Genomic DNA, 25,824 nt, shown 5'->3' with positions numbered 1-25,824 from the left:
TCACCTTGGATTTTTCTGATATTCTGCTATGACAACACAAGAACCATATAACTTCATGTCTTCAACTTGTTCAGAACAGTCTTCCCTTTTAGCATCTTAAAGGCATACACAAATATTACTGAACAGATATCCCAGGACCATATAATAATGCAATTTTTAGAAAACAGGATATTTACCAAGGAGGTTTGGATCAAAAAATCCTTCATTGATTTGATTCTGCATTTAGCCAGAAAATGCTTACCTAATAGTACACTGAAGAATCAAGATGGAAGTCACTGTTTCTGCTCATCAAGTACATCTTATGGTATTTCTTGTCAAAGAAACTGGGCATGTTTAAGAGAAATGAAGACCAAGAAGAGCCACTGAATTAACCAGGTGCAGGCCTTACCAGTGCAAAGTGAGCTGGTGGAAGAACTCTTTCAAGCCTGCCTTTATATGAGAACAAAGCAGCTATTTCTAGTTCTACCAGACTAGTGCTAGAATTAGATACAGGCTACTATTTCACATATGCTATTCTGACAAATCTGACATTCTTCACCCAAAACAAAATACTTCAAAGGATTTCTTACCCGTCACACAATGAGACATTTAGCAGAGACATAGAAGCACCAGCAAAAAAGCCAGAAATTAGTTAAGTGTTTATTTAAGGCATCCTGGATACACTGAATTAAAGCCTCCTATTGAATTCAGCTTAAACCATATGCAACTAGTTATCATTTTTATATTAAAAACAAACAAACAACAACAAAAAAAGAATAATTATTGGACTAAAAAATAGCTTAATAATCCCCATAATACTTGCACGTAATTCAGTGTGTTCTTTTGAACACCCATTCTACAGAAAAGCCTGTGAGATCTTTAAACATGGTTTATTTTCAAAGTGCTTATTGCAGAATTTCCTTCAGTGTAAAGTATGTTCCTTCTCCTAACAATACACAATACATTACGTTTCATATCTGCCTTGAAATATTCAGTAAAACAGAAGAAAACCCATTTTCTTAGTATTGCAGCTTTTAAGTACAGAGTTCAAACTGTAAACTTGTTAGACTAATTCTCTAAGTGTATTTTCGCATTTGTTTGGGATAAGTGTGGCTGGTTATCAGCCAGCATTTCTCAGCTGTGTAATTTCATATTACAATTCAATGAGATTAAAGAATCCATCCAGAAGTTTTAAGAATAGTAGACAACAACTGCTGCTGATGCTACTACATAAACTTGCTGATTATTATGCAGAAACTTGGCTGCCCCAAGTTTATTTGTATATCCATGGGTCCTAATATCAAAACCCTAAGACACTCTGCAAGTGTGACTTCAAGTGCTTTAAACTGGATAGATTTTCACTGTACAACAGTATGAACATCATTAATACGTTGTCCCAAGAGTAGGAGGTTCTCTTTTATTCTGTGTTGAGTACCTGACTTTGTTTTTGAGGTAGCATGCATTTGCTATACAGATGAATTCCAGACTAAGAAGGTCAGTGTCTTTGGTCACTACCATGGAAATGTAGCTTGACAGGCATAAGAAATTTCTTGGATTCTTTTTTAAGTCCAGCTCTGGTGACAGTTTTTTCTCTAAATTTAGATGTGATCCTGGAACTAGAACTCTGCCTTTTCAGATCACATCTTCCTCCACATTCTCCTTGGCGTTCCTACACAAAGATTAACCAATGTCCTTTTATTCAAGAATTCTCTTCAAATCGGCACTCTCCAAAGACAAAGAATCTCATTCAGTAAAAGTAGTTTAATGTATTCTAGAAATGGCACATCAAATTGAAGACTTCTCTGGAAATATTAGAATCTTATCAAATGCAACATCTGTGAAGCATTAAAGACCTTGGTTCTGAAGTGTGTAAGACAATTGTTCCATACTGTTTGTAAAAAGATGCAACGAGCAGGATGCAGCAAATATCAACAAACATTAATATATACTTTCAGTGCTTTTGATAGTAACTGTCCTTCCTCAATAGCACCAGAGGTAACTGCTAGAAAATAGTATTTGTGTGTATTAACAGCAAGTATAACAGGGCACAACTTGTGATAAACAAGGCATATGTGCTATCCAGTATTCTTTTTTTTACAAAAGTTTGAATGTTTGACTTTGAAAAGAAGAAAGACTCATGCCTAGAAAAAAGGTGCAGGTGAAGAGATGTTTCATCCCAGTCAAATTGAAATACACTAGAAACAATATCTAAAAAATCACACATATAACACAAAAAATAGCAAAATATTCAATGCTTACAAAAAACACTAAAGTAAACCCACAGGAAAAGTACTGAGGTGCTTCTATTCCGTAAAGATTTTTAAAAGTGCCAGACAATTCTTGTTTTGAAAAATACTAAAAAAAAAAAGAGCAAAAAATATTGGCTTAAGTAAATAATGAAAACCTCGGCCAGTGTAGTGGGAATTAAAACAGTAATTCCATTATTTCTGTAATCAAAGGCATTAGTGTGGTACATTTTCATAGTTTTACAGTGCAACGTGATTAAGCCTTAATCAAGCTTTCCTACTTGGTACATTGTGCTTTGAACACTTGGCAGCGCAAGTTCATGATATCCAAATGAAATGTGAGAATCAAGAAGAAAAAAGAGAAGTGAACCAAGTGATATACCAGAAAAAATAGCAAAGCTGACTGTCACATTTTGAAACTTATTTTAGCATCTAAGTATTTAAAGCTATTAATAAATACAAAAAATACTTAAAACTTAAAAGCACTGTAAAAACGTGAACTTTTAGACTTAGAAATCCAACATCTGCACTTAGACTCTGAATACATTCTAAAAGCATATAAAACACGTTCTGAAGGCAAACAACACCATCATGTTATACAGCCCTAATCTCATCTCATACACATTTCATTAAAAAAAAAACTAAAAACCACAATATTTCAATCAGCCTCATCTAAAATATAAAAACATCTTCACAGGTTATCATGTTTTGTAAGCTACTTATTCTGTTTTCTTTGCCTGTCTCTTCTTAACACCATCATGCGGCTGCTCAGAGGATGACTGGTCACAGACTGAAGAGCCACTGGAAGATGAAGCACCTTCACCCCTTACTTTGGATGGTGGTTTTTGCAAGCCAAAGAACATGTGGCTTAATGCAGCCTCAATGGGAGCAAATGGAGAAGCTGTAGATCTTGTCAACATCATTGTTACCTATGAGAACAGTGGTCAAGTTGCAATATAAGTTTTAATGACCTCACAGTAGTTGAAAAATAGTTCAGTGCTAAACCAATGTATGGCACTTCTAACTTGCAAACTGAGCACCAAGAGTCCATGCTGTCAGGAACAGAAGCATGCTCATTGTAGCTTGAAGTCATCAGCAAATGCTTCTCTTTCTGACCTACACTTTTAAGATATCTATATACAAACAATGTGCACAAAAATATTCTACATAGATTTACTAAAACCATCCTAAGAGTAAACCATTTTTGATGTCATACAGCAAGGCCTTTGTTTGTTTAGGAGAAAAGTTGTGAACATTAGTTTGAAGTCTCAGCTCCCTAAAGCAAGTTCTAGAGAACAGAACTTGTCAACTGCTTCACAGAAGTGAGACTGACAACAGCCACTTTGCTCTCTAGTCTATTCAACAGCAGCTCCGAAGCTTGTAAATTGCTAGACTTCTGCTAACACACAGGCCACACATTTCTTATTAGCTAATAATGCGGAAGATGAGCATTATCCTAAAAATAAACAAGACTAAGTGAGTCAAGGACAGAAATTAAGTGATGCTGTGTAAAAAAATACCATTATTTACCTTTAATCTATTAACAGCATTATTTTTACAACACTGTAAGAATATGCATACACAGACAAAAACCTATTTGTTTTGGGTTTTTTTTTGCAAAACCAGAGATGACTGCACATATAAGGCAAGCATTCAGCAACTACCAAAAGGCAGAGGAGAGCTTCTTTCCACAAACATCGACTTTGTTTGAATTCATGGCCATAAAAGCCTACCATGTGAACCAAAATTCATGATTCCACTCCACCCCATATGCTGAACAGTATTAGAATAGGTCTTCTGTTCGTATAAGCAAGACTAAAGAGCTTTAAGACTTCAGCAGAAGCCATCCTCCCATCCTAGAAGCAAGCTTTATAACTTGTGGTATAATGTCTGAGGACTGAAAAAGTTTTTTTTTTTAAATCAGTTATTTTCAACACCTTCAGATTCTTACCTTTGAAACTACAAGAAAGATGGTATATAGAAACATAAGGTTGTGTCTTCCTATTGGCAAGTACTGGCTGTGCTGCAGAGTGAAGAGAATTGCTCCTATCAAAGTTACCTTCACAGGGCTGAAAATTAAACAAACAATGTTAATTTTTCTTTCCTACACTACACTGAAAGATTTCATGGCCTGGAAAACAATATTCTCATCATGCACAACAATTATTTCTGAATAAAGCAGGCAAGTAACCTGCAGTGACAAGGTCAAAAACCACACTGTTATTAAACTATGACTTCCACTTCATATACTATTGTTATGCCTGCTGCATTATAGACATGCATCAAGTTCAGCACTGACTTATACAGCCAACAGATTTCTATATGACAAATACTCTTCAAATTAAAATACATCCTAATGCCTCTCTTCAGATTCTTCATACCAGCTTGCTCCACTTCCTCTTCTCTCAACATGTATTTTACTGAAGGTCAAATTACAAACTTTGCATTACTCAGACTTGACTTAAAAACACTTTTGTCCCCTATGTCAGAGGTGTTACTTATTCCAAGCAGTTTCCAAAGGTGTCAGAGAAGAACCTTGTCCAAATCTAATTCCACTGTGACACTCCACCAGTTCTGCAATTGTGATCAGCTGGCAATTGGCTTGAGCTAGGCCTTTGTTACCAAGTTTTGTCAACATAGCTGTGTTGCATTGCAACATGGAAAGATTTACATCTTCAATCTAATTTCATCATGATGGTACTTCAGCTGACAGGTATGCAGTCGGAAAACATGAGAACTTTCTGTTAAATGAAGTCATGTAAAGAGGGAACACTAAAATACTAGCAGAAAAATTCTATGCATTCTTTACGCTGCACTTACAATAGAAGGATGATATTTCTGTTATCACACAGCATTTATTTATAGGCAAATTCTTTCACTGTCTTTGCATTAAGTCAGATTTTCTGCATCCACTTCCTACTTAGGAAGTCAAAAACAACAACAACAACAAAAACAACAAACAAAAACCAACAACAAATAACTCTGTATAAAAGTGTGGAATCTGTTTACAGAGCACTTCATCCATTCAAATTTGTAACTTACTTCTGTTTAATATTCTGAATCTTCCCTTATTAAAACAAAATATATTTTAAAAAATATTTTTGAGCTATTTTGAGCCACATCAACCATGAAAAAGCAGGATATATACCAACCTAAAAGTGTTGCTCTGATGCTTCATCTGTAAGTACATTACTTTTACTGACAGTAACTACTCTAAGTTTGGTGAAAAGACAACAACCTAGGCACATACTAATTCTAAACACCTGGCATTTCAGAATAAGCCAGTTACTAACAGCAGCCAAATAATGTTGAAAGTTTTCTATAAAGGGCAGGTTACTAAGTTGTTTTCTGCTATTCTCAGTTGCTAACAGTGGCTGCAGAAAAGTAAAATAATAAATAAATTTAATTAGTATTTCTAAAAACTGGAGTCACAGCATGAAGATCAAAAATATTTTATCAAGTTAGTTAAAAGAGCTTATCTCAGCTTATAAGACTGTCTTGTGCCTTTCTAGCCTCTCTCAATGTTAATTTTATTGTTTAATCTGGAAGTCATGCAATTTTCCCATTCAACAAGAGAAGAAAAATTTCTTGTTTTTCAGTATAGTAAAGATGTGTTGCTGTATTTTCGCTACAGTGAGTAAGCAATTTGCACCTTCTCAAATAATCAGAATCAGTGGAGAACAGTGCTGGCAAAGAAAGTAAGAGTGTTCAAAGGAAGCCGTACTGTTGATGTTCAGAATGTGCACTAAAAACACAGACTTTATTCACGTATTTGTGGTACCACTGGCTTTTCATTTTAAATTGAAGACCATGTTCCTCCATAATGTTTTCCAACAACTTCCAGCCACTGTTTAGCCATAATTTTTATTGGCTTTTCCCCATTTGGTATTCTTGTGCTGTAAACCCAAAATGACCAAAATATTTGCTAAAATTACCTAAGACCTACAACCAAGCTTTATTATAAATATTTCTATTTTGGTTTTGTTTTCTTTTTTTTTTCTTGTATTTTCAAATGTGAAGTGTGTGTCAGTACAGGATGTCAGTAAAACAGCAGTTAACATAATGCATTTGTTTTTAAAAAACTTACTAGGACATCTTCAGCAGTTCATTGGTTTCAGGTTTCCACACTCCTCTCACCAACTGCTCAAAGTTGGAGATTAGGCCACTACCAGCTCCTGAAATTCCAAAGATTAACATTAAGCCTCCACTGGCATGCTACCACTGCTGCACAGCCTACTGTTGCTCCAGCAAAACTTGTTAAACCAGGCGCCAAATGTGGCACCCAAAGCTCAGACTTAAAGATACTAATCCAATCTTTCATATGTGCACAACTTGAGTGACCAATAGGAAACTTCAGAGCTTTAGCTACTTAGGAAGAATGCCAGGTTCACCTTTATGCAGTAATTTGACATGACACACTGATCACTGCAAACAAGTGCTTAAATTGGTAAATCATTACAGAAGCTTATACTATTCCATTCTTCTTGTTAGCAACTAAGTACAGAGAATATGAGTATGAAGTAAGAGGACCCTCCATAAGAGTAGATGTATGTGTGTTTTATGTTACAAAGAGGCAAAACAATGTGGTATTAGAGATTCTGGCCAGTGATCTGTATCATCAACCGAAAAAGTTAATACAATAGATCTTCACATTAGCGCATGTTGTTTCCCAAAGCCCAACAGCATTAAGCAAATAGAATCAAGATCTGCAGTACTACAACCTGAAGTGGTTCTAGCTTTGTCACTACAAATATAGCTGTTAGGAAGGTAGATTCCAGACAGCATGCAGGTTAGAAGGGTAATTCCTGTGTTTAAAATAAGCTCAAGTTAACAATAAAAATGCTACGAAAACAAGCTCTCTTCTTCATCCGCATGTAAGGAAAACAGTTCAGAGGACATATGCTTTTGGAAAGGTTAGCGACAGCAGTGAAGCTACATGGGAGATCTACTTCTTCACTGCCACCAACTGCCCATCCTAGAAGTCCTCACAAGACCTTCTGAAAGGATAAGATGAATTTCCCTTAGAGTCATTCAGTGCCACTCTTACCCAGGCAGAAAAGCTGCTGCACAGACTTCTCCCTTCGGGGGATAACAGTTTGTATAAGGACTATCATATTCACCACAGCAAGGAGCAGTGCTAGAGTTATGCTGAAGGGACAGGCATTTAAATACCACTCCAAAATATCATAACTCATCAGAAGAAGATGTTATGTATGTTACCTCTGGCCCAGCCCACAGCTACCATGACAAGCCAGGCATCTTCAAAATGACTGTCTGCGTGCGCAACGCCAGCCACTATTTTCCAGGTCCTAGTCACTTCTTTCATTCCTGCAACCAGAAGCCGAAGAGGCAGAAAGGCAAAGCACTGGTAGAATTTGTCTTGCGGGCAGTAAAACACAAGATACCTGAAAATCATATTGAGAAAACCAGTTACCAATGTTCAAAATTTTCTGCAAACAAATTCACTAGATATTTCCTGAATGTGAATAGCAAAACTTGGCACACTACTGACAGCACAGTTTCTTCTACCACAGATACAGAACAAATCATAGTTGCCTCTCTGTCCCAGCTGAGAATTCCTAAAAGCAATCAGAAGGAGCTTTAAATTTTCACAGAATATTCCAAGCTGGAAGGAACCCACATGCATCATCGAGTCCAGCTCCTGAAACTTCTTTCAGCAATGGTTCTGTAATTTACATACCATATTTAGACTGTTCAAACTATTAAATTGCTGTCTTTTTGTTTTGTTTCGGTTTTGTTTGCTTTTTTATCCCCAGAAGTAAGACAGAGTGATAAATTATGTGCTGACATTATGCTTCCCCCCAAAAGGTGTATGGAATTACGTAACTTCAGCAAGAATGCCTCCACTAGTTAGTATCATGCCAGACAAAATGCACAGCTATTTTCAAACCCACTTCACACCTTAGTAATTCTAGCTTTTCCAGCTTGCTGGTTACAAGCATGTTTCCTTCTTCAAAGTCTTATAAAAACATTTGAAGTTACACTTAAAATTTAATATATATTTTTTCTAATCTGGTTGTTCTCAGAATAAAGATACCTAACAATGAAATCTGAAGTTGACAGTCAATTGTGATTAGATTATGTGATATTTTACTTTATCTCCTCAACCACAACCAAATTTCAGTTCTTAAACAGACACTTAAGGTCCCCTCAGAAAAAAAGTTAAAAAAGAAAAAAATGCTTAAGGATCTACATTATCTGAGAATGGGAATAAGTGGGAACAAGGCAGCAATAAAGATGGGGACAACCTTTAAAAGACAGGAAAATTACTTCAGTTTTCTGAGATAAATACCTGCCTCTTGGCTTAGGCTTCTGGCTCAATCCAGTCTACCAATAAGTAGATTGGATTGAGCTCAGAAAGGCTGTATCTTTTCCCAGTTTTCTCAGGCAGCAAGGTAGAGATGCAACTCTTTCCCTAGTTCACTTCATCAAAACGACTAGCACACACGAGAGCCAGGAAGAGTCAGTCATGTTTCTTGGTTTGAGGTTAGAAAGTCTGAGAACACTTCGGTGTTTTTCTAGAATTAACATCTATCCTTAACAGCAGAATGCCAGGATGCTTCCTCCATAGGAAGACACAATTTAGCTGAAGTCATATCCTAGTTATGCATTTCTTTTTGCTGCAATGTATACAGTGCTATGAGCTATCACTGAAAACATATAAAGTTTTTTGTCTTCACGACCTCCCAGACTGAAGCATGTAATAGCCTTTTCCTCAAATACATGGAAGCCATAGGAATTTACATAATAGCTAAGTATGGTTCCTGTACTGAGTTCTAGCATCATTTTGAACTGTTTAAATTTCTTCCTTTATCTCCTATTGTAAATTCAATTGCCTTTGCAGCAACCAAGCTTCAGATGGTATATCATGGATGTATATAGAGTACACATTTTAATGGCTACTGCAAATAGCTATTTAAGCCGCATAATCAATACACAACACTAACCAAAATTAACTTGCAATTGCAAAATGTGTGTTTATGACATCAAAGCATAGATAACTGGATTGAATTCAAATTGCACTGCTACTCCACCTCATTTCTCTCTCTGTTAGTAAAGCTTGCAAACAGTAGATGTCGCTATCCTACAGACTATTCAGGAGCATTTCTTGAGCATAGAACAACCCCTTTTGTTTTCCAGTTTTATGTGATCTGAGGAATTTCGCTTCATGTGACTTGAGATCAAGAATTAATTGTACTAATGATGAAAGAACTCAAAACGAAAAGCTTAATAAGTTTCATAACATTCATAGGTTCTTATTAAAACCTCATTTTATTTCAGCATAGCAAGTCATGTTTTTCCACATTAAACTGAATTTTATGTTCTCTATGCCTGTCCTTCAGATTCAGAGATTCAGGCTGAACATTAGGAAGCATTACTTCTCAGGAAGGGTGGTCAGGCACTGGAATGCACTGCCCAGGGAGGTGGTGGAGTCACCGACCCTGGGAGTGTTCAAGGAATGATGTTGTGTTGAGGGACATGGTTTAGTGGCAGCTATTGGTAATAGGTGAACGGTTGGACTGGATGATCTTTTAGGTCTTTTCCAACCATGGTGATTCTATGATTCTGTCCGAGTTTCAGCTGTGACATAATTTCCTTCTAAAGAGTGCCTGGTATGATGCTATGGTTTGGTTCTAGGAGAAAAATAATGCTGATAACACCAATTTTTACGAATGCTACAGAAGCAGTGTTGTACAGAGCCAAGGCCATTAACAGTGAAAGGCCCAAGGAGATGGGAGGGAACAGTATCAGGACAGTTGGCCTAAACTGGCCAAGGCAGTGAAAGTTCATCACACTCTTCCCCTGCTCAGGGACTAGCAGGGTATCAGTAAGAGGGTGGTAAGCAATTGCTTGTAAATCACCTATTATATACATTCATACATACATATATTTTTTTTGTAACAAATATAATTTTTTTCTCTATCTTCACAAATATTTTTAGCTCAACCCACAAGTTCTACGTTGTTTTCCTGTAGTCTTTCCCCCACCCACTGGTAAGGAAGGGATCGAGTAAACAACTATGTGGTGCTGAGCCATCTGCCAGTTAAACCAGAACAGCCCATTTGACACCCAACACAGGGCTTTTCACAGAGACTAGAGTGGCCACAGGACTGGTTTTGAGGGTCATGGCACCTGCAGGGCCTACCAGAAGGACTATGGTAACTGCAGAGTCTGTCACAAGACAGTCCTGCAACCACAGGACCTGTCGCAAGGGTTGGAGTGGCCACAGGATCCATCATGGGAGTGGGAGCATCCACAGAGCTTCCTGGAGGAGTTGTGACAACCCAGTTCTTTGGGCCCTTTGCTGTGAAAGGTGTTGGCTCTGTACAACACTGATTAGCAGCAACTGCTAACACTGGTGTGTTATCAACACTGCTTTTCTCCTAGAACCGGAACAGAGCATTATACCAGGCACTCTGAAGAAAATCATTTTGTCCCATCTGGAAATAAGACACCTCCTAACTCAAGTATTATTTGTTAAAACAGTCTTATATACCAGAAGCTGATTCTGTAAATGCTTTACCAATATATGTTTAATTGTGGGTTATTCATCTGATTTGCTTAAACTCGTCTGCATCTTCCATTGCAATATGAAGACCAGAAGACTAATGAACATACACATATGTAGATATAAACGCTTATTTTCATTTCTATGATTTGCAGTTGTAAAACTTAAGCAGCAACAAGGAAGGATTTCAAGCAGCTAATACTCCCATAAAATAGAAAACCACTGCTGCTCACAAATTTTGTTAAGTCCTAGGATTCCTTTTAAGATCAAGGCAACAAACTGAACTCTCAAATATATGACTTCCACTGCAAGGCTACCTTCACATTAAAATAATTACAGTACTATTTTTGAACTCCAAGACAGGCCAAATTGCTGGCATATTCACACACTTGACTTCCTCATTTAGCTCTCTAATGGCTTTCACTACAGTCCCATCCATTTAGGAAAGCAAAATGGGAAAGAGCAAAAGACAGAAAAAAGAAGTCAGAAAGAAGATACTGGAAGAGAAGAAAGAGTGTCCATGTCTTAGCTCCACAGCTGAAGAAAAGTTCAAGAACTTTATTTCAGCCATGTTCTGGTCTTCAGAAGCTCCCACTGGAAAAACCAGATAGCATATATGAACTCTCTGTATCCAGGAAGGCAATAACTGAAGTCTCTTTTATTCTGGAGCATCTGTTTGACATGGAATACTACAAAAACATAAGGAAAATGTAGTGACTGAGCATTTCATTATAAAACAATTTCAAGAGTTGCTCTTTTATGAACATTTCACTTCTACAGAAAGGGTTAAAACCAGCTATTTTGCAACAGGGACCTCTCTGATGAAGAGAGAACATCTAAATCCACAATATTTCTAAGTTAAGCTTAATGATATAATCTTATAATTACAGTCAATGTAGAGCTTCCTCAGAATAAATAATACTCAATTGTGGCTGCTTACCAGACTGAAGATGCCAGCAGAATATTTGTGGTTTTTGCCAAAAATGCTACAGGAGGTTCTCCAAGCATCAAGGAAGACAAAACAGATCCACCAAAGCAGCAAAGCATAGCACTAAACCAGCAGGCAACTGGACTGCGGATTGACACGTCTACAGCTCCTAGAGCAAAGAGAAAAGATACGCAAACAGAAGCAAACATTTGACAATTGTGTTACATTTTAAAAGACAGTGTTTTTCAAGTCACACAGTCCTACACTGTTCCTTCAGATCATGAAAAACCCTACACAAATCTGCAGGCCTTCAAAGGAGAAGTCTCTGCTAAATATAAACTTCCTGTGATATTGACTTAAGTGTGCATTACCTAAATAAAAGTGAAAAAATGGCATAGTGTTCTCTCAGCATCTTTTGTGGGTTGATTCAGTCTATTTTGCTACCAGTAAGCAACAGCTTTCAAATAATGGCCTGAGAGGGTTTGTTGTTTAAAACTTGTCATAATGTTGCTTTTGAATTTTTATTAAGAATATATAATTGTTTTGCTGACCTAAGCAGGACTGGTACTAGTGCAGGTACTTTCTGAAGTTCATTCTACAATTTCCATTTCTTCTCTTTAGTGATTATGAATTCAAGTTCACTGTTTTTCCTCTTAATACCCTCCAAACAATGTTCTCTGGGTAAAATAAAAGCACAACCCAAAATAATTGAGCAAATATTGTTTCATCTGCAGTCCTGAACAGGCAAAAATGTTTGCCCAAAGACATACAATATATTTAAGCTTCACTCGTTATTAGATGCTTCACTGTTTCATCTTCAAAATCTTAAAATTAATTGATTTTTAAATTGCAATTCAACTATTCTGGTAGTTTTCAATAGCAGAAGATTATGTTGGAGTAAAAAAAAAGGAAACATCAACTATTTCTAAGGGGAAAAAACACTTTATCAAAGCCAGAAATATATTGAAATCATTGTTTTGACTATTTCCTTCCACTTCAGGAGTTCACCACTTACAAATCTCCCCCTTTATAAAGACGTAGGGCTTGGTTTGCCTAGCCTAACTGCATTTTCATAGTCCAAAGGCTGAAGGTCACAAAAGCAAAGATGAAAACTACTGTCCACCCCAAAATGAAATGTAGCATTTGGTTAATGATTCAGCAGAACCATTTTACAAGCATTCTGTTGGAAGAGAAGGTTCTTATCAAAACCAGAATGCCTGAATTTATCGAAGAGAATACAGACCTCTCCATGTAATTCCCTTTAGACAAGACTATTAACAAGATTGCTCCTGTTTTAAGTACTGGTACAGTATTACAGCACAAAGAGATCATGTACAGGAGAAGCATCTGAAATTCTACAGAGTAGCAAGAAAACCTGAACAATGGCAGCAGCCAATGTAAATCATGAATCACTCAGGATCATGCACTGCAAGGGCATATATATAAAAATATATGTACACACATATATATATTTCTCAGCAGTTGCGTTATGCACTTCTTTAACTCCTAAACTGATGCAACACCGAAAGTAATCTGCATAGTAATCTGTTTTTGGTTCAAAACTGGTAACCATATTATCATAGAAGGTTCCATACGCAAAAATTACTATCCTCCAGACCAGGTGCAAAAGAAATCTTACATTTCATCCATCACCAGGTAGGCCTGCACCAACTTCTCCTTCATTAGCATGATGCTTCTCACCTGGCATTAGCAGAGAAGTAATCATCTTAACATCTTACTTGTGACCTCCTGGAGAATATTCAACTGTGCTCCCCCCGACACAGCACAGCTAAGAGCTAAAGAAAAGAAAGCTTCCTTCACCTCACCGGGTGTTTGGCAAGATTACTGACTGAAGGAAAGGAAACCACTTCAGGTGCTGTGTCTTCCTGAAAAAATAGGATTTTACCAATGGAGGAGAATTTTCTTAGTTCATACATCATTATTCAAGTAAAAAAAGTTGATTCCAATTTAAAGCCTAAATTAGCACCTAAGTTACATATGGGATGTAACTTTCAGAAAATAAATGGAGTTTTAAGTAGGTCACATGTTTTTTAAACAAGGAGTCATTTATATTTGTCCTCGAGTGTGCCATGAAAAACTAATGAGGCATCATACAACCATGCAGGATATCATCTGCCAAAAGGCCACCAGTCATGCAAACAGCATACTTTAGAAAGCAAAGATAAGGTTTCAAAATAGAAGGATTATCATTGAATGGAGCGATAAATATTATTTCTAGGTGATGTTAATAAAAAGCTTTGCCAGCTCATTCTGTACGTAGGTTATGATCTGCTTTAAGCTTCCTAATGTGTTATGAACAGGCAAACAAGAATACATACCAAGAATACATCTAAAGATCAAACCAGAAGCACATCCAGAAAAGTTTTCCCAGCACTCCAACTGAACTGTACATACTGTGAATTAAGCTAGAGCACTTACACAGCCAAATTTAATCTATCAAAAGTATGCCAAAAGCATTAGTTCTCCTCAGATAACTCAGATCCCATCTCAGCAGACTTCTGAGACCAAAACTAGCACATTCCTTCCAAATGCTGCATATCCACAATCCTCAACTTCTGTTTTCTTCTGCTCTTCTTTCCTTCCACCTCCCCCAAGAAAATATGCCCCCAAAAACTCCCCTTCTGGAGTTTTTGCAGCTAATTAAGCAACCCCAAGTGTACTGAGCAAGAAATCTTAGCTTAATTGATGTGCAAAGCAACACACTGGTTGTCTCTGCTATAGCTCATCAGTACTTACAAGAGAGTGAGAAAATCAAGCTAGAAGGACTGGGAAAATTCCCAGTTAGTACGTGAACATCCATCATAGAAATACACTTAATCTGGTGTGTAGCATTTACTAATTTAATGAAATGCCAAATGAGATAAAACAAACTTGGCTGTGATGTGACTGCATGCTTCCTATGCCATCAGACAGTTAATTGATTCCCAATTATCTGTGAGTAAAAGAATAACTGAGTTTCTGAGAACACACAGAGCAGTGAGGCAGTGAGTCACCATCCCCTGAGCTGTTTACGAACCGTGTGGATGTGGCACATGGTGAAATGGTCTGGTGGCTGGATGTGAACATCTTGGAGGTCTTTTCCAACCTTAATGATTCTGTGGTATAGTGTTCAAACTGTTTGCAAGCAAGCAACAGACCAGCATGCAGTCACTGTAACTACTGTTATTAATTAATTAACAGTAATTACTGTTATTAATTCTGGCTCTAGAAGAAAAAGAGAGTCTATGTCCTCTAGAAGAAGGGACAGGCTCCCTGGGGAGATTACATGGAAGCTGCTAAGGTATGCAGGGAAGAAGTTACGAAGATGAAAGCCCAACTTGAACCCAGACTGGCAACTGCAGTGGAAGAGAATAAGAAATCTTTTTACAAATATGTCAGTGGTAAGAGAAGAACCAGGAAAATGTCCATCCTTTACCTGATGCAGCAGGGAATGTGACCACTGAGGATAAGGAAAAGGCTGAGGTCGCCAATGCCTTCTTTACATCCGCCTTTAATAGGCAGATCAGTTATCCTCAGGGCACTCTATGCCTGAGTCTGGGATAGAACGCAGAATACACTCCTAGTGATTCAGGTAGAGCCAGCTAGAAAGCTCCTCCTACATCTGGACTGCCACAAGTCCATGGGACTGGAAGGGCTCCACACTTGGGTGCTGAGAGAGCTGGTGGGGTTGATTGCTGAGCTGCTCTCTGCCATCTACCAGCACTCCTGGTTATCTGGAGAGGTCCCAGAGGATTGGAGGCTTGCCAACATGACTCCCATCTACAAGAAGGGCTGTAAGGAGGATCCGGGCAACTACAGGCCTGTCAGCCTGACCTCTGTACCCTGGAAAGTTATGGAACAAATCATCACACAGCCATGTGTGTGGCATACAAGGGATCAGGCCCAGCCAACATGGCTTCATGAAAGGCAGGTTGTGCTTGACCAACCTCATCTCCTTCTGTGACTGAGTGAACAGACTGATAGATGAGGGAAAGGCTGTAGTCTACCTAGACTTCAGCAAAGCCTTTGACACGGTCTCTTACAGTATTCTCCTGGGGAAACTGGCTGCCCGTGGCCTGGACAGGTATATACTTCTCTGGGTAAGGAACTGACTAGAGGGCTGAGACCAATGGGTAGTGGATAATGGAGTTAAGTCCATCTGGTGACCTGTTCCAAGTGATGTCCCCTAGGGGTCAGTACTGGGGCCTATCTTGTTTAATATCTTTACTGATGACCTACATGAGGGGATTGAGTGTACCTTCAGTAAGTCTGCAGATGACACCAAGTTGAGAGGTGGTGTTGATCTGCCTGAGGGTAGGGAGGTCCTTCAGAGGGATCCAGATAAGCTGGATTGCTGGGCTGAGGTGAATGGGATGAAATTCAACAAGGCCAAGTGCCGGGTCCTGCTCTTTGGCCACAATAACCCCATGCAGCGCTATAGGCCTGGGGCTGAGTGGCTGCATGACTGTGAAGAGGAAAGGGACCTGGGGGTGTTGGTTGGTGCTTGGCTGAACATGAGCTGACAGCGTGTCCAAGTGGCTGAGAGGGCTGATGCCATGCTGGCCTTCAGTAGAAACTGTGTGGCCGCACCTTGAGTATTGCGTTCAGTTTGGGCCCCTCTCTATAAGAAAGACATTGAGGCCCTGGAACGTGTCCAGAGACGGGCAACAAAACTGGTGAGGGGTCTGGAGCACAAGTCTCATGAGGAGCAGCTGAGGGAGCTGGGATTATTTAGCCTGGAGGAGGCTCAGGGGAGACCTCATCACACTCCACTACTTCCTGAAGGGAGGCTGTGATGAGGAGGACTTTGGCCTCTTCTCCCAGGCATCAAACAGGACCCAAGGAAATGGCCACAAGTTGTACCAGAGAAGATTTAGATTAGACATAAGGAAAAACTTTGTTCCCTCAGAGAGTGGCACTGGAATGGCTGCCCAGGGAGGTGGTGGAGTCAGCATCTCTGGCAGTGTTCAGGAGGCATCTGGATGAGGAGCTACAAGGTGTGGTTTAGTGGCTTGTGGTCGCATTGGTGATGGGAGGACAATTGGATGAGATAATCTTGTAGGTCCTTTCCAACCTTGTGATTCTGTGATTCTGACTGCTACAGAGCAACTCCTATCATTCAGCTCCTCTCACAGATGTTCATTCCAAAAATGAACTGTCTTATGGCAGTGCATTATAACCACCTTTAGGTAGAAAGTTCCTCTTTAAGTTGCAACAGTGTATTAAAGTGTTGTGTGTCAGCACCGAGAAACAACTTTAGGTGTAGCAACAAGATGTGGTGAAGATGCCAGCACTTTATGTTGGCCTTTACAGCTTGCTAAGTGCACTCACTCGGCAGGAAGCAAACATACACCTTAACACGCTTCACAAGTGACCAAAGAATCAGCTCTCAATAAGCAAACAGTGCGCTGCAGCTCCCGACCGCTCCACAACTCACAACGCCAGCTCCGTTTCTTGAACGGTTAGCAGCCCCAAGTCACTCCACAGGTGGCTACGCTAACACAAGGCGGTCTCTATGCTTAGGACAAGAAGCAGCGGGTCTGAGGATAAGAGTGACAGTGGAAGCGATCTGCTGGAAAAGAGCAAGCGGCGGCTGAAGCACTGTGCCAGCGTGCACCGCACAGACCGCCGCGGGACGTCTCTGCCACGCCGGGGCACAGCGCGACCCGCCCCGCTCCCCACGGACCCCTCGCCCAGCGCCGCTCACCCCGCTGCTCCTTCAGCGCCATGACGGAGGCCACGTAGTGAGCCAAGTCGAAGAAGGGGAACATGGGCAGGCGGGAGAAGAGCAGAGGAACCTGCCCCAGCTCCATGGCGGCAGGCGCTTGTGAGAAGCGTGGCCCTCGCCGGGAGCCGTCGGAGGGCGGAGCGGCGGTGCGCTGGGCCGGGTCTGATCCCTTCAGAGGGATGGGGCCGGAGGGGGCGGGGGAGTGACCCTCCCTGAACAGTGAGGGGCTGCTTTCTGTCTGAACTTTATTTCAGTCGTTTTGCTCTCGGTTTCTTCCTTTCTATGCTTGAGTGCAGACACGAAAACCAGTTATTTTCTAGAGCAGCCTATCGCCTTCCACAGCTGATGGGTGGTAAAACGCGGTACGTTGGTAGCTGCATCCTCTGGTAGAATATGGGTCGGTATCGTTTTGTCTCCCGCTGAGTGCTGACGTGTTCCTGTGCAGCAGCAGAGGATTTCCTGGCTGGATGTTCTGCCCGCAAGCTGTGGAACCATTTCTGCTCTCTGCAGTACTGCTTTGTGCCACTGAGCGGCACCAGGCTCGTTACCAGCAGCCCTTCGGTTCTGTGTGCCAACAACGAGAGGGAGGGAAATAAATCGGCAGCGACTGCAACGAAGGTTGAGTGACGTGAAAGAAAATGTGGGCCAGCGACACGTGCTCGGTGGCGGTGTTTACACCGCAGAGGTGCGTGCTGTTGTGCCTGCCCTTCACGTAAATAAACCCAGCTACAATGAAATGCCAGCACAGCTACTCATCTTTTCGTGCAGCACCTCTGGCAGCAGCTGCCTGGATTACTCAGATCCTCATGTACATATGGCATCCTTTACTGGAGGTTCTGCTGTCAGTATGAGAGGATGGCATTAGTTTATAAGCTGGTTATGCTTTGTATGTGCGTATTAGTAAAATGTGGGTGTTTTTCTGATTTTTAAACTAGAAGAACAGGTCTCCCCTCATTCCTTGTGGGTGAGATGATAAAAAGAATATTGTGTGTATAAGGAATTTTAAAGTGGGCTCATGAGTATTCTGCTGTGTTCATAGAATCATAGAATGGCTTGGGTTGGAAGGGACCCTAAAGATCATGGAGTTCCAATCCTCCTGCCACTGGAAGGGCCGCCAACCTCCAGGTCTGGTACTAAACCAGGCTGCCTAGGGACTCATCCAATTGGTGGTAGTGAGCACCTCTAGGAATGGAGCTTCCACAGCCCCTCTGGACAGTCTGTTCCAGCACCTCACCACTCTCTCTGTAAAGAACTTCCCCCTCATGTCCAGTGTAAGCCTTCCGTCCTTGAGCTTAAAATCATTTCCCCTTGTCCTATCGCTGTCTAGCCTTGTAAAAAGTTGATTCGTCTCCTTTTTATTATCCCCTTTTAAATACTGCAAGGCCACAGTGAGGTGTCCTCAAAGCATTCTCTTCTCCCGGCTGAACAAACTCAGCTCCCTCTTTGTAGGGGAGGTGCTCCAGCCCCCAGTCATCTTCATGGCCTTCCTCTGCACCCTCTCCAACAGCTTCCATCCTTCCTGTACTGGGGGCCCCAGGCCTGGACGCAGTACTCCAGATGAGTACCAGAATTTAAAGCACTGCTATTTAAATTGTCTTTTCTGTGTTGGATGCATCAGTAGGGCAAAAGCATGGATCTTTAAATTTTGGTAGACACTGGAGGGTTTTAGATGGTTCAGTACTTTCCAAAATCTGGCCTTCAAGAAGCAGAGGATCTGTGATTACTTTGTCTCAGATATCATGTTATTTGTAATGGGATGTATTCATGTACAATGTAGCATAGCTTATAAAAACACTGTTTAGTTTGGCTCATGTCTTTCAAGCTTCAGTATTTCCCAGGAAAAAGAAAAACAAAGGAGATTTTCATGTGAAATCCAATCAACTTGTAGTAATTTCAGAAAGCATATTTTTTATATTTGCACTTAATATATTAATTTTGCCTTTCTGATTTTTTTTTTTTTCCTGCTTCTTGGCTTAGTCATTCCACTCATTATTTTGTTTAGTGCTAGTTTTGTTAACTGTCAACTGGTTTATATGGTGGTTTATATGCTGGTTTATAATGCATGACGCGTTCCACTAAAAAGATCTCAAGATACAGAGAAGCAATGCTGGCAAGATGCTAGATGTCTCCTACCCTATCAAATGTCCTAGATGTAATGCCTGTCCTGAAACACTGTACAAATACAGCTGAGCCCCAAACTGAACATAAAATGGCAGCTTTAAGACAGTCATTTTTATTCCTCCATTTGTTCTCATAAAATATTGTCCTTAAACATTCAGCTTAGGGCTGCAGGACTAACCAGTCTGCTTTGCAGAAAAATGAGAGCCATACTACTAAAGGTGGAGTGTAGAACAAATGTCTTCCTTCCATTTTCCCAACAGCAAATAATTTATTTTTAGCAGAGGAAGGAATTGTCTCTCAAAAACCACCACTCAGAATTTATGCCTGAAATGAGTGCAGGAAAAAGTAAACAACAAAGTACATCTAGTATTTTCCTATACTCTTTTGGCTAATAAAGGGCAAACCACATTCATTGGAGTTTTAGAGACAGCAAGCTCAGGCCCATCTCTTGCTGGAAATGTTGCAGTGCCCCCTTCCCTCTCTTGTAATCTATGCATCCAATAGGCAGCACTTCTGTTATCTGTGAAAATGAGATACCTCCTTCCAACATGAAACACAAGGTATTCTTGAAATCTGGACAAATACAGTTAGCAGAAGCTGTGTTGTCTATGTCCTAAGCATCAGCTTACTCCAATGCTTCAGCAGAGTCACTGTGTGCAGCAGTCATGGTTGGTGAGGCTGGAGTATTCCATCCACTTTTAGTCTCCCCAGAGAGAGATGTAGCTACTGGAGCATGCCCATTGGAGTGCCACAGAGATGATTAAGGAACTGGGTCATTTTCTTCAGAAGAACAATCTGAGACTTGGAACTGTTCAACCTGGAGAATAAATGTCTGAGGGGAATTTCATCAGTGTGTGAAAATGTGTATTGGGAGGCAATGATGTAGAAGGACCTGGACTCCTCGTTGTTGCTTGCTGACAGGATGGTAGGTGATGGGCATGAATTATAAACTTGAAATGCATCTGAGCACAAGAAAATATTTTCTTACTGTGAGTGTGTGTAAGGATGGAAACAGAGGTTACGGACTCGGTTTGTGGAGATTCAGAGTTCAACTGGTGTAAGCCTGGGTAACCTACTCTTGGTGGCATGGCTTAAGCAGGAGTGCTGAACCAGACGATCTCAGGAGGTCCCTGGCAATCTAAACAATTCCGTGATTCTGTGATTGCCTAAACTCTACAATAAATTTGCTTTTATCTTGAAAACAGATTTTCTCTATTCTTGCAGCACAGTTTCCTTAGCAGTTTCAATTATAGCAAAGATAATGCTGGTAAAACAAGGCAGGGAACATAGTCAGCTCCTGCAGGGGTGGCTTCTAATTTGCAGTTGTGTGTGCATGCCTGAAAACTCACGGCCCATTATTCAGTAATTTTTGAGTGCAGCCTCAGTCTAGTAGGACAGATGAGGTTGTATCAGGAGCTGTCTAGTGCCATAGCTACCACCTGACTAACAATCCATGGACCATACTTCAACTACTAGATTCTGGGAAGGATTAGTTAAGGAAAAAGAAAAGCAGCGTTCAACAGGAAACAGACTTTCCATTGTGTGCCTTCATTGTATATTCTCCTTGCTCCCATTTCTGCTCAGTAACGCAGGCTGGTTTGGAACACTCTTAAGTTGTCAAGAGCTGCAAGGGGTTACCCAGAGTGTGCTTTGTCTGACAATGCAGACAGCTTTTTTTGTTAACTGGCTTGAACCCATTAGACAATGGTGTGTTCCCCCCTCCCACACCCTCAATCCTGTCCTCACCACCCTCATCCCCAGCCCAGCTTACCCTCCACAGATCCCTTACAGTGTTTGGGTTCATGAAGTACAAATTAGCATAATCAGATTAGCTTCATGGGGTTGTAGAGCTGAAAAGGAAGAAAAAGAAAAAGTGGTTCACAAAGAGAAGCCCTGAGGAGGGCAGAAGGGGGTGATATTGCTGTTGTGCTGTGGTGCTGAAAACTTGCACCTGCATAGCAAGCAGATCCTCTTCTCACTAAGGACTCTTAGATGGTATTAAAGCATAGGAATTAATTGGGGGGAGGAGAAGGAGACAGAGGAGATGAGAGGAGTGAGGAGAGGAGAGGAGAGGAGAGGAGAGGAGAGGAGAGGAGAGGAGAGGAGAGGAGAGGAGAGGAGAGGAGAGGAGAGGAGAGGAGAGGAGAGGAGAGGAGAGGAGAGGAGAGGAGAGGAGAGGAGAGGAGAGGAGAGGAGAGGAGAGGAGAGGAGAGGAGAGGAGAGAATCCTGTAAATTGAATTATCTGTATTGGGAATGAAGCTTTGCTGACAGTAGAAAATATTGATTCTATTTGTCATGGAGAGGAGATCAGTTTGGTAATCTGGACTATCAAGATAAGAGCTTTAGAATCTCTGCAAGAGACTGATAAGAGACATTGTAGGAAAAAAGCCTACTGAGTGGGGGTGGCGGAGTGTGGTGAGAGTATTGTTTTGGTTTTTGGCCTTTTTTGTTTTTTTTTGTTTTGTTTTGTTTTGTTTTTGTTTTTTCCTGTAGTGAGCTTGTGTTGCTAAAATGGGCAAATAATCTGCTTGATTGCCTTAGTGCCTGCCCTAATTAGCACCTTTCTGCTCTTTCCCTGAAAAGAACCTTCCTACAGGACTCAAGACACAAATCCAGAGTCACAGGTTTTAAAAGCAGCTTGAGACTTCACATTCTTATATATACAGGAAGCTGTATGAAATTATTTTTAGGTGCCTCACTTAGTGAAGTCTTCACATGCCTTCCAGTGCTGCTTCTGCACTGCCAGCTCTTCCATTCACATTCATCTTTCTGAGATATCTTAAAAGCACACATGGTCAAAAATTACAAGGTAAATCATAAAATCTCCCTAACCAAAAAGCACCCCAAAAAGCACTCATGACAGCCCTGAAATGTTTTAAGTTGAGCCCTCAAGATCAAGAGTTTTATTGTGAACCTCAGCCTTAGACTTCTTCAGGATAAAAGCAAACATAAATATCAGAGGATGTCAAGCTTACAGGCAGTATTTATGACAAGCCCCTGTCTGATGCAAACCTGTGAATTTCAAGAAATACTATTTCCGCTTCTATTTACCTTAACAGCACATGCTTGGGATCTGTGCAAAGTGTTTAAATGATTAAGTGAGAAAAAGTAAAGAAGAGGGTTTTTTAAATCATTTTACCATCATTTTCACTTATTTACCTTTAGAAGTAGGCAATTGATGTAAGAAACATATTAACAAAAACATAAAATGTATCAGGGTATTAAAAATATAATTACTACTTATATGTATTGGTTCAGCAGCCTGTGCTGTTAAAAGACACTGTGGAAAATTTTGAAATTAATAAAAGTCTCTGAACGAGGGCTTTCTGAATTACCTGACAATTTGATTTATTTACTCAGTGTAGCAGAAATGAGGTGTTCTGTTTTCTGTGGGTGACATATACAAAAGTAACACAGGGGAAGTCTATGCACCTACAAGACAAGTGTGCCAGACATGTAAGAACCATCATACGTGCTTTCTCTCACTTTCAAAGGTATTTCCTTTTCATTTTTTCTTATTTTTCTTTTCCCTTCATCTGAAAGAAGAATTAGATATTAAAGACAAAATTTGCACATGACCTGAAGTGAACTTTAGCAGATGTCCAAGAGATGATGAGAGGAATATATTTACAAATGTTTTATAATCTGCTCACAAGTTCAAAATAGATTGATAAAATTTGTCTGCTAACACTGCCTATAATGAGTTTCTGTCCCCATACCCATATGTAGGTGTTGGGGAACACCCGTTTGCACTGTGTCTGTGCAGTAATGTGTCCTTTGAGACTGGAATATCCTCTGCCAAATGCATTGGCTGGGCATGTTCACCACACAGCAGCTGGCAGCTCTTCTGTGCCTGGAAACGCAGAGAAAAGATGATCCAGAAAGGGCAGCTCCCTTCAGCACCAAGTTATTTCTGCTGCCTTTGCAGTGGAGGGAATGTTTCCCATCCAAGCCAGTGCCAGTGCTGAATGCTTTTGGCAAACCCAGTCTGCCAGGCTCACTTGTTCCAGAGAGCCAGCAGCCATCCTTACATCTGGCAATGGGCTTTTTCCATTCAGAGTGACAGAGATCACAACTGAAGCTGTTACTCAGCATTTAGTAGGGCCAAATACTTCCTTCTGAAGCACTTTTTACCCTACAGGCAGTAAAATACTTTGGGTCACAGTCAGTTGGCATGAGTTTCTGTGCCTAGCTTACTAGGTCTAATAGCCTCCCTCCAGTCCAAGTGCTTTTAGCCATTGTAGTTTCTTCTTTAAAGTCCTCACATCTTTCCAGTATGTGTAAAACCTTGTAAAACGTCTTCTAATTTAATAATGTAGCCTTGAATCTGGTAATTCTGTAGATTATATTTTAGTTGGTTGTATATCTACATATCAGAACACAGTAATTTTGCTTTGATTTCATGAAGATTTAATACTGGCTGTTGCTGGCTTCCCTCAGCTCCAGGGCATCCAGGGTTTGCCAAAAACAGTCACCAAGAGAAAAACAGTACTATAAACCAGCTCCACTGTTAACACTGATCTGCATCCTGGGTTCACCCCTGTTAAGCACAGACAGGTTTCTTGGGCATCATACAGTGGTATTTCATGGCTAACCTTGAACACTATGAAGGATCTTACCCCAGTTTGAGCTATTCAGTGTTGTTCAGAACTAGCCAGCTGTAATGGAACAGAAAGGTAGAGTCATGGGAAACTTCTTATCTATACTTGTGAATACTTCCCTGCTTTGCTTGCCAACACAAAAGTTAGAAGACATATCTGAGGCCTAACATAGTCCATACTGAGGACCACAACAAAGACTTCTTCCTACCCTTCATCCTGAGCCATCCCTATGCTCTTTTGTGACACTGACACTCAGCAGAGGAATTGCAAACACAGAATCATAGAATCATTAAGGTTGGAAAAAAACCCTAAGATCATCTGGATCAACCATTCATATACCACCAGTATTACCCACTACACCATGTCCCCAAATACTACATCTACACTTTGCTTAAAGACCTCTAGGGATGGAGACTCCATCACCTCCCTGGGAAGCCTCTTCCAGTTCTTCTTAATATCCAGCCTGAACCTCCCCTGGCACAACTCGAGGCCATTCCCTCTCATCCTATCACTGTTATCTGGGAAAAGAGAACAACCCTCACCTTGCCACAATCTCTTTCATGTGGCTGTGGAGAGCAGTAAGGTCTTCCCTGTGCCTCCTCTTCTCTAGACTGAACAATTCCAATTCTCTCAGCTGCTCTTCATAAGATTTGTGTTCCAGGCACCCCACAGATGGCTACTCTTTGTGTTTTTGCCAGGGGGATCCCTTTCCAAAAGATGCTAAAGCTGGAACTTAGCAGAGGACCCTCAGTTATGCACAGTTGGGTTCATACACATAGTAAGGGAGCTGGCAGGGAATACAATGAGATGAGTCTGTTTCTCACAGAAAAGACCTGGATCAACCCAGAGTGCAATAATACTCTAGCAGTGGCTTATCAACAGAACAGTGATATTCTGTGAATTCAATGAGATACATCTGTTGATCAGATACATAGTAACCTGTCTACCTTCTGTAACCTCTCTACTTGTTTGAGCTTCTTCCCTTCTATCCACCTTCTCCCTTTCAATTCTCTTAGCAGCTGCTGCATTAAAAATACAATTATGTCCCTGAAAACTGATGGATTTCTATTCTGACACTTTGTCTTTGGCCTTTAGATTTAAGATTGGCTCTCAAGTGACCTCTGCCCCACAGGTCAGTAGTTAAGTCGCCTATTCTCTCCACCTCCTTTCATCACCCAGCCTTCAAAGAACAAAAGTCAGATCTGCCTTGCTCTCTCTACTTTAGCTATGGTCACTGCATATCATTCCCTAGCAGCAGATAAATTCATGGAAGACAGTTTGATATAGGAAGATAAATTACTAAATTGTTGCTTAGTTGTGTGTCTCTGAACACCATCATGCTGCAGCTTCTACTTTGAGCTCAGAGCAAGATGCTGAGATGAATCTCAGTGTACTAAACATCTTTTTGCCATTTACTTTGAGTGACTTGAGAATCCTGTGGGTCTCCCTTGAGTCCACTGTAGCTTCAACCCCCCTGATTTAGGCTCACTAAAACTAATAAGGCCTGCCTTACTGCAAAATTTTCCCAATCTGGACAACACACCTGGGGAAGGAAAATAAAAGCACCATCCTGGTCACTGCACAACATGCAGTGCTAGATGCAATGTGTTTCATGTCAGCTAGGATTTGAATCCACTGCATCCCAGGACAAAACCCTGACTTACCTCCTGGCCTCCCTCTGACCACAGGC

At 40.6% G+C, this 25,824-nt stretch overlaps 1 protein-coding gene and 1 long non-coding RNA gene across 2 annotated transcripts; one reads left to right on the top strand and one right to left on the bottom strand.

Annotated features, from left to right (window-relative positions):
• Nucleotides 1-626: 626 nt before the first annotated feature.
• On the bottom strand, nt 627-17,521 carry TMEM38B (transmembrane protein 38B). Its single transcript, XM_015849638.3, has 6 exons — nt 17,391-17,521; nt 11,696-11,852; nt 7,446-7,630; nt 6,313-6,400; nt 4,177-4,294; nt 627-3,154 (listed from the first exon to the last, which is right to left on the bottom strand). The coding sequence occupies exons 1-6, from the start codon at nt 17,494-17,496 to the stop codon at nt 2,945-2,947; spliced, it is 864 nt and encodes a 287-aa protein (XP_015705124.1). The 5' UTR covers nt 17,497-17,521; the 3' UTR covers nt 627-2,944.
• A 47-nt stretch (nt 17,522-17,568) lies between these two features.
• LOC146753887 (uncharacterized) lies at nt 17,569-18,148 on the top strand. Its single transcript, XR_014939303.1, has 2 exons — nt 17,569-17,773; nt 17,857-18,148. It is a non-coding gene; the product is annotated as an uncharacterized LOC146753887 (long non-coding RNA).
• Nucleotides 18,149-25,824: the final 7,676 nt, after the last annotated feature.

The sequence above is a fragment of the Coturnix japonica genome, chromosome Z, assembly GCF_054131305.1.
Source record: "Coturnix japonica strain WE chromosome Z, WE-NBRP24, whole genome shotgun sequence".
Taxonomy (NCBI): Eukaryota; Metazoa; Chordata; class Aves; order Galliformes; family Phasianidae; genus Coturnix; species Coturnix japonica.
Note: the sequence above shows the minus strand (reverse complement) of the source record. Positions and strands in the feature narration are given on the sequence as shown.

Bases quoted from the DNA above. Each gene is read 5' to 3' on its own strand.
- TMEM38B (XM_015849638.3), bottom strand. From the start codon at position 17,496: ATGGAGCTGGGGCAGGTTCCTCTGCTCTTCTCCCGCCTGCCCATGTTC. The intron at 6,401-7,445 runs GTAACATACATA...TTGGAATTTCAG, and splicing joins AGCTGTGGGCTGGGCCAGAG to GAGCTGGTAGTGGCCTAATC. The intron at 3,155-4,176 runs GTAAGAATCTGA...CTGTTCTCATAG, and splicing joins TCTTTCTTGTAGTTTCAAAG to GTAACAATGATGTTGACAAG.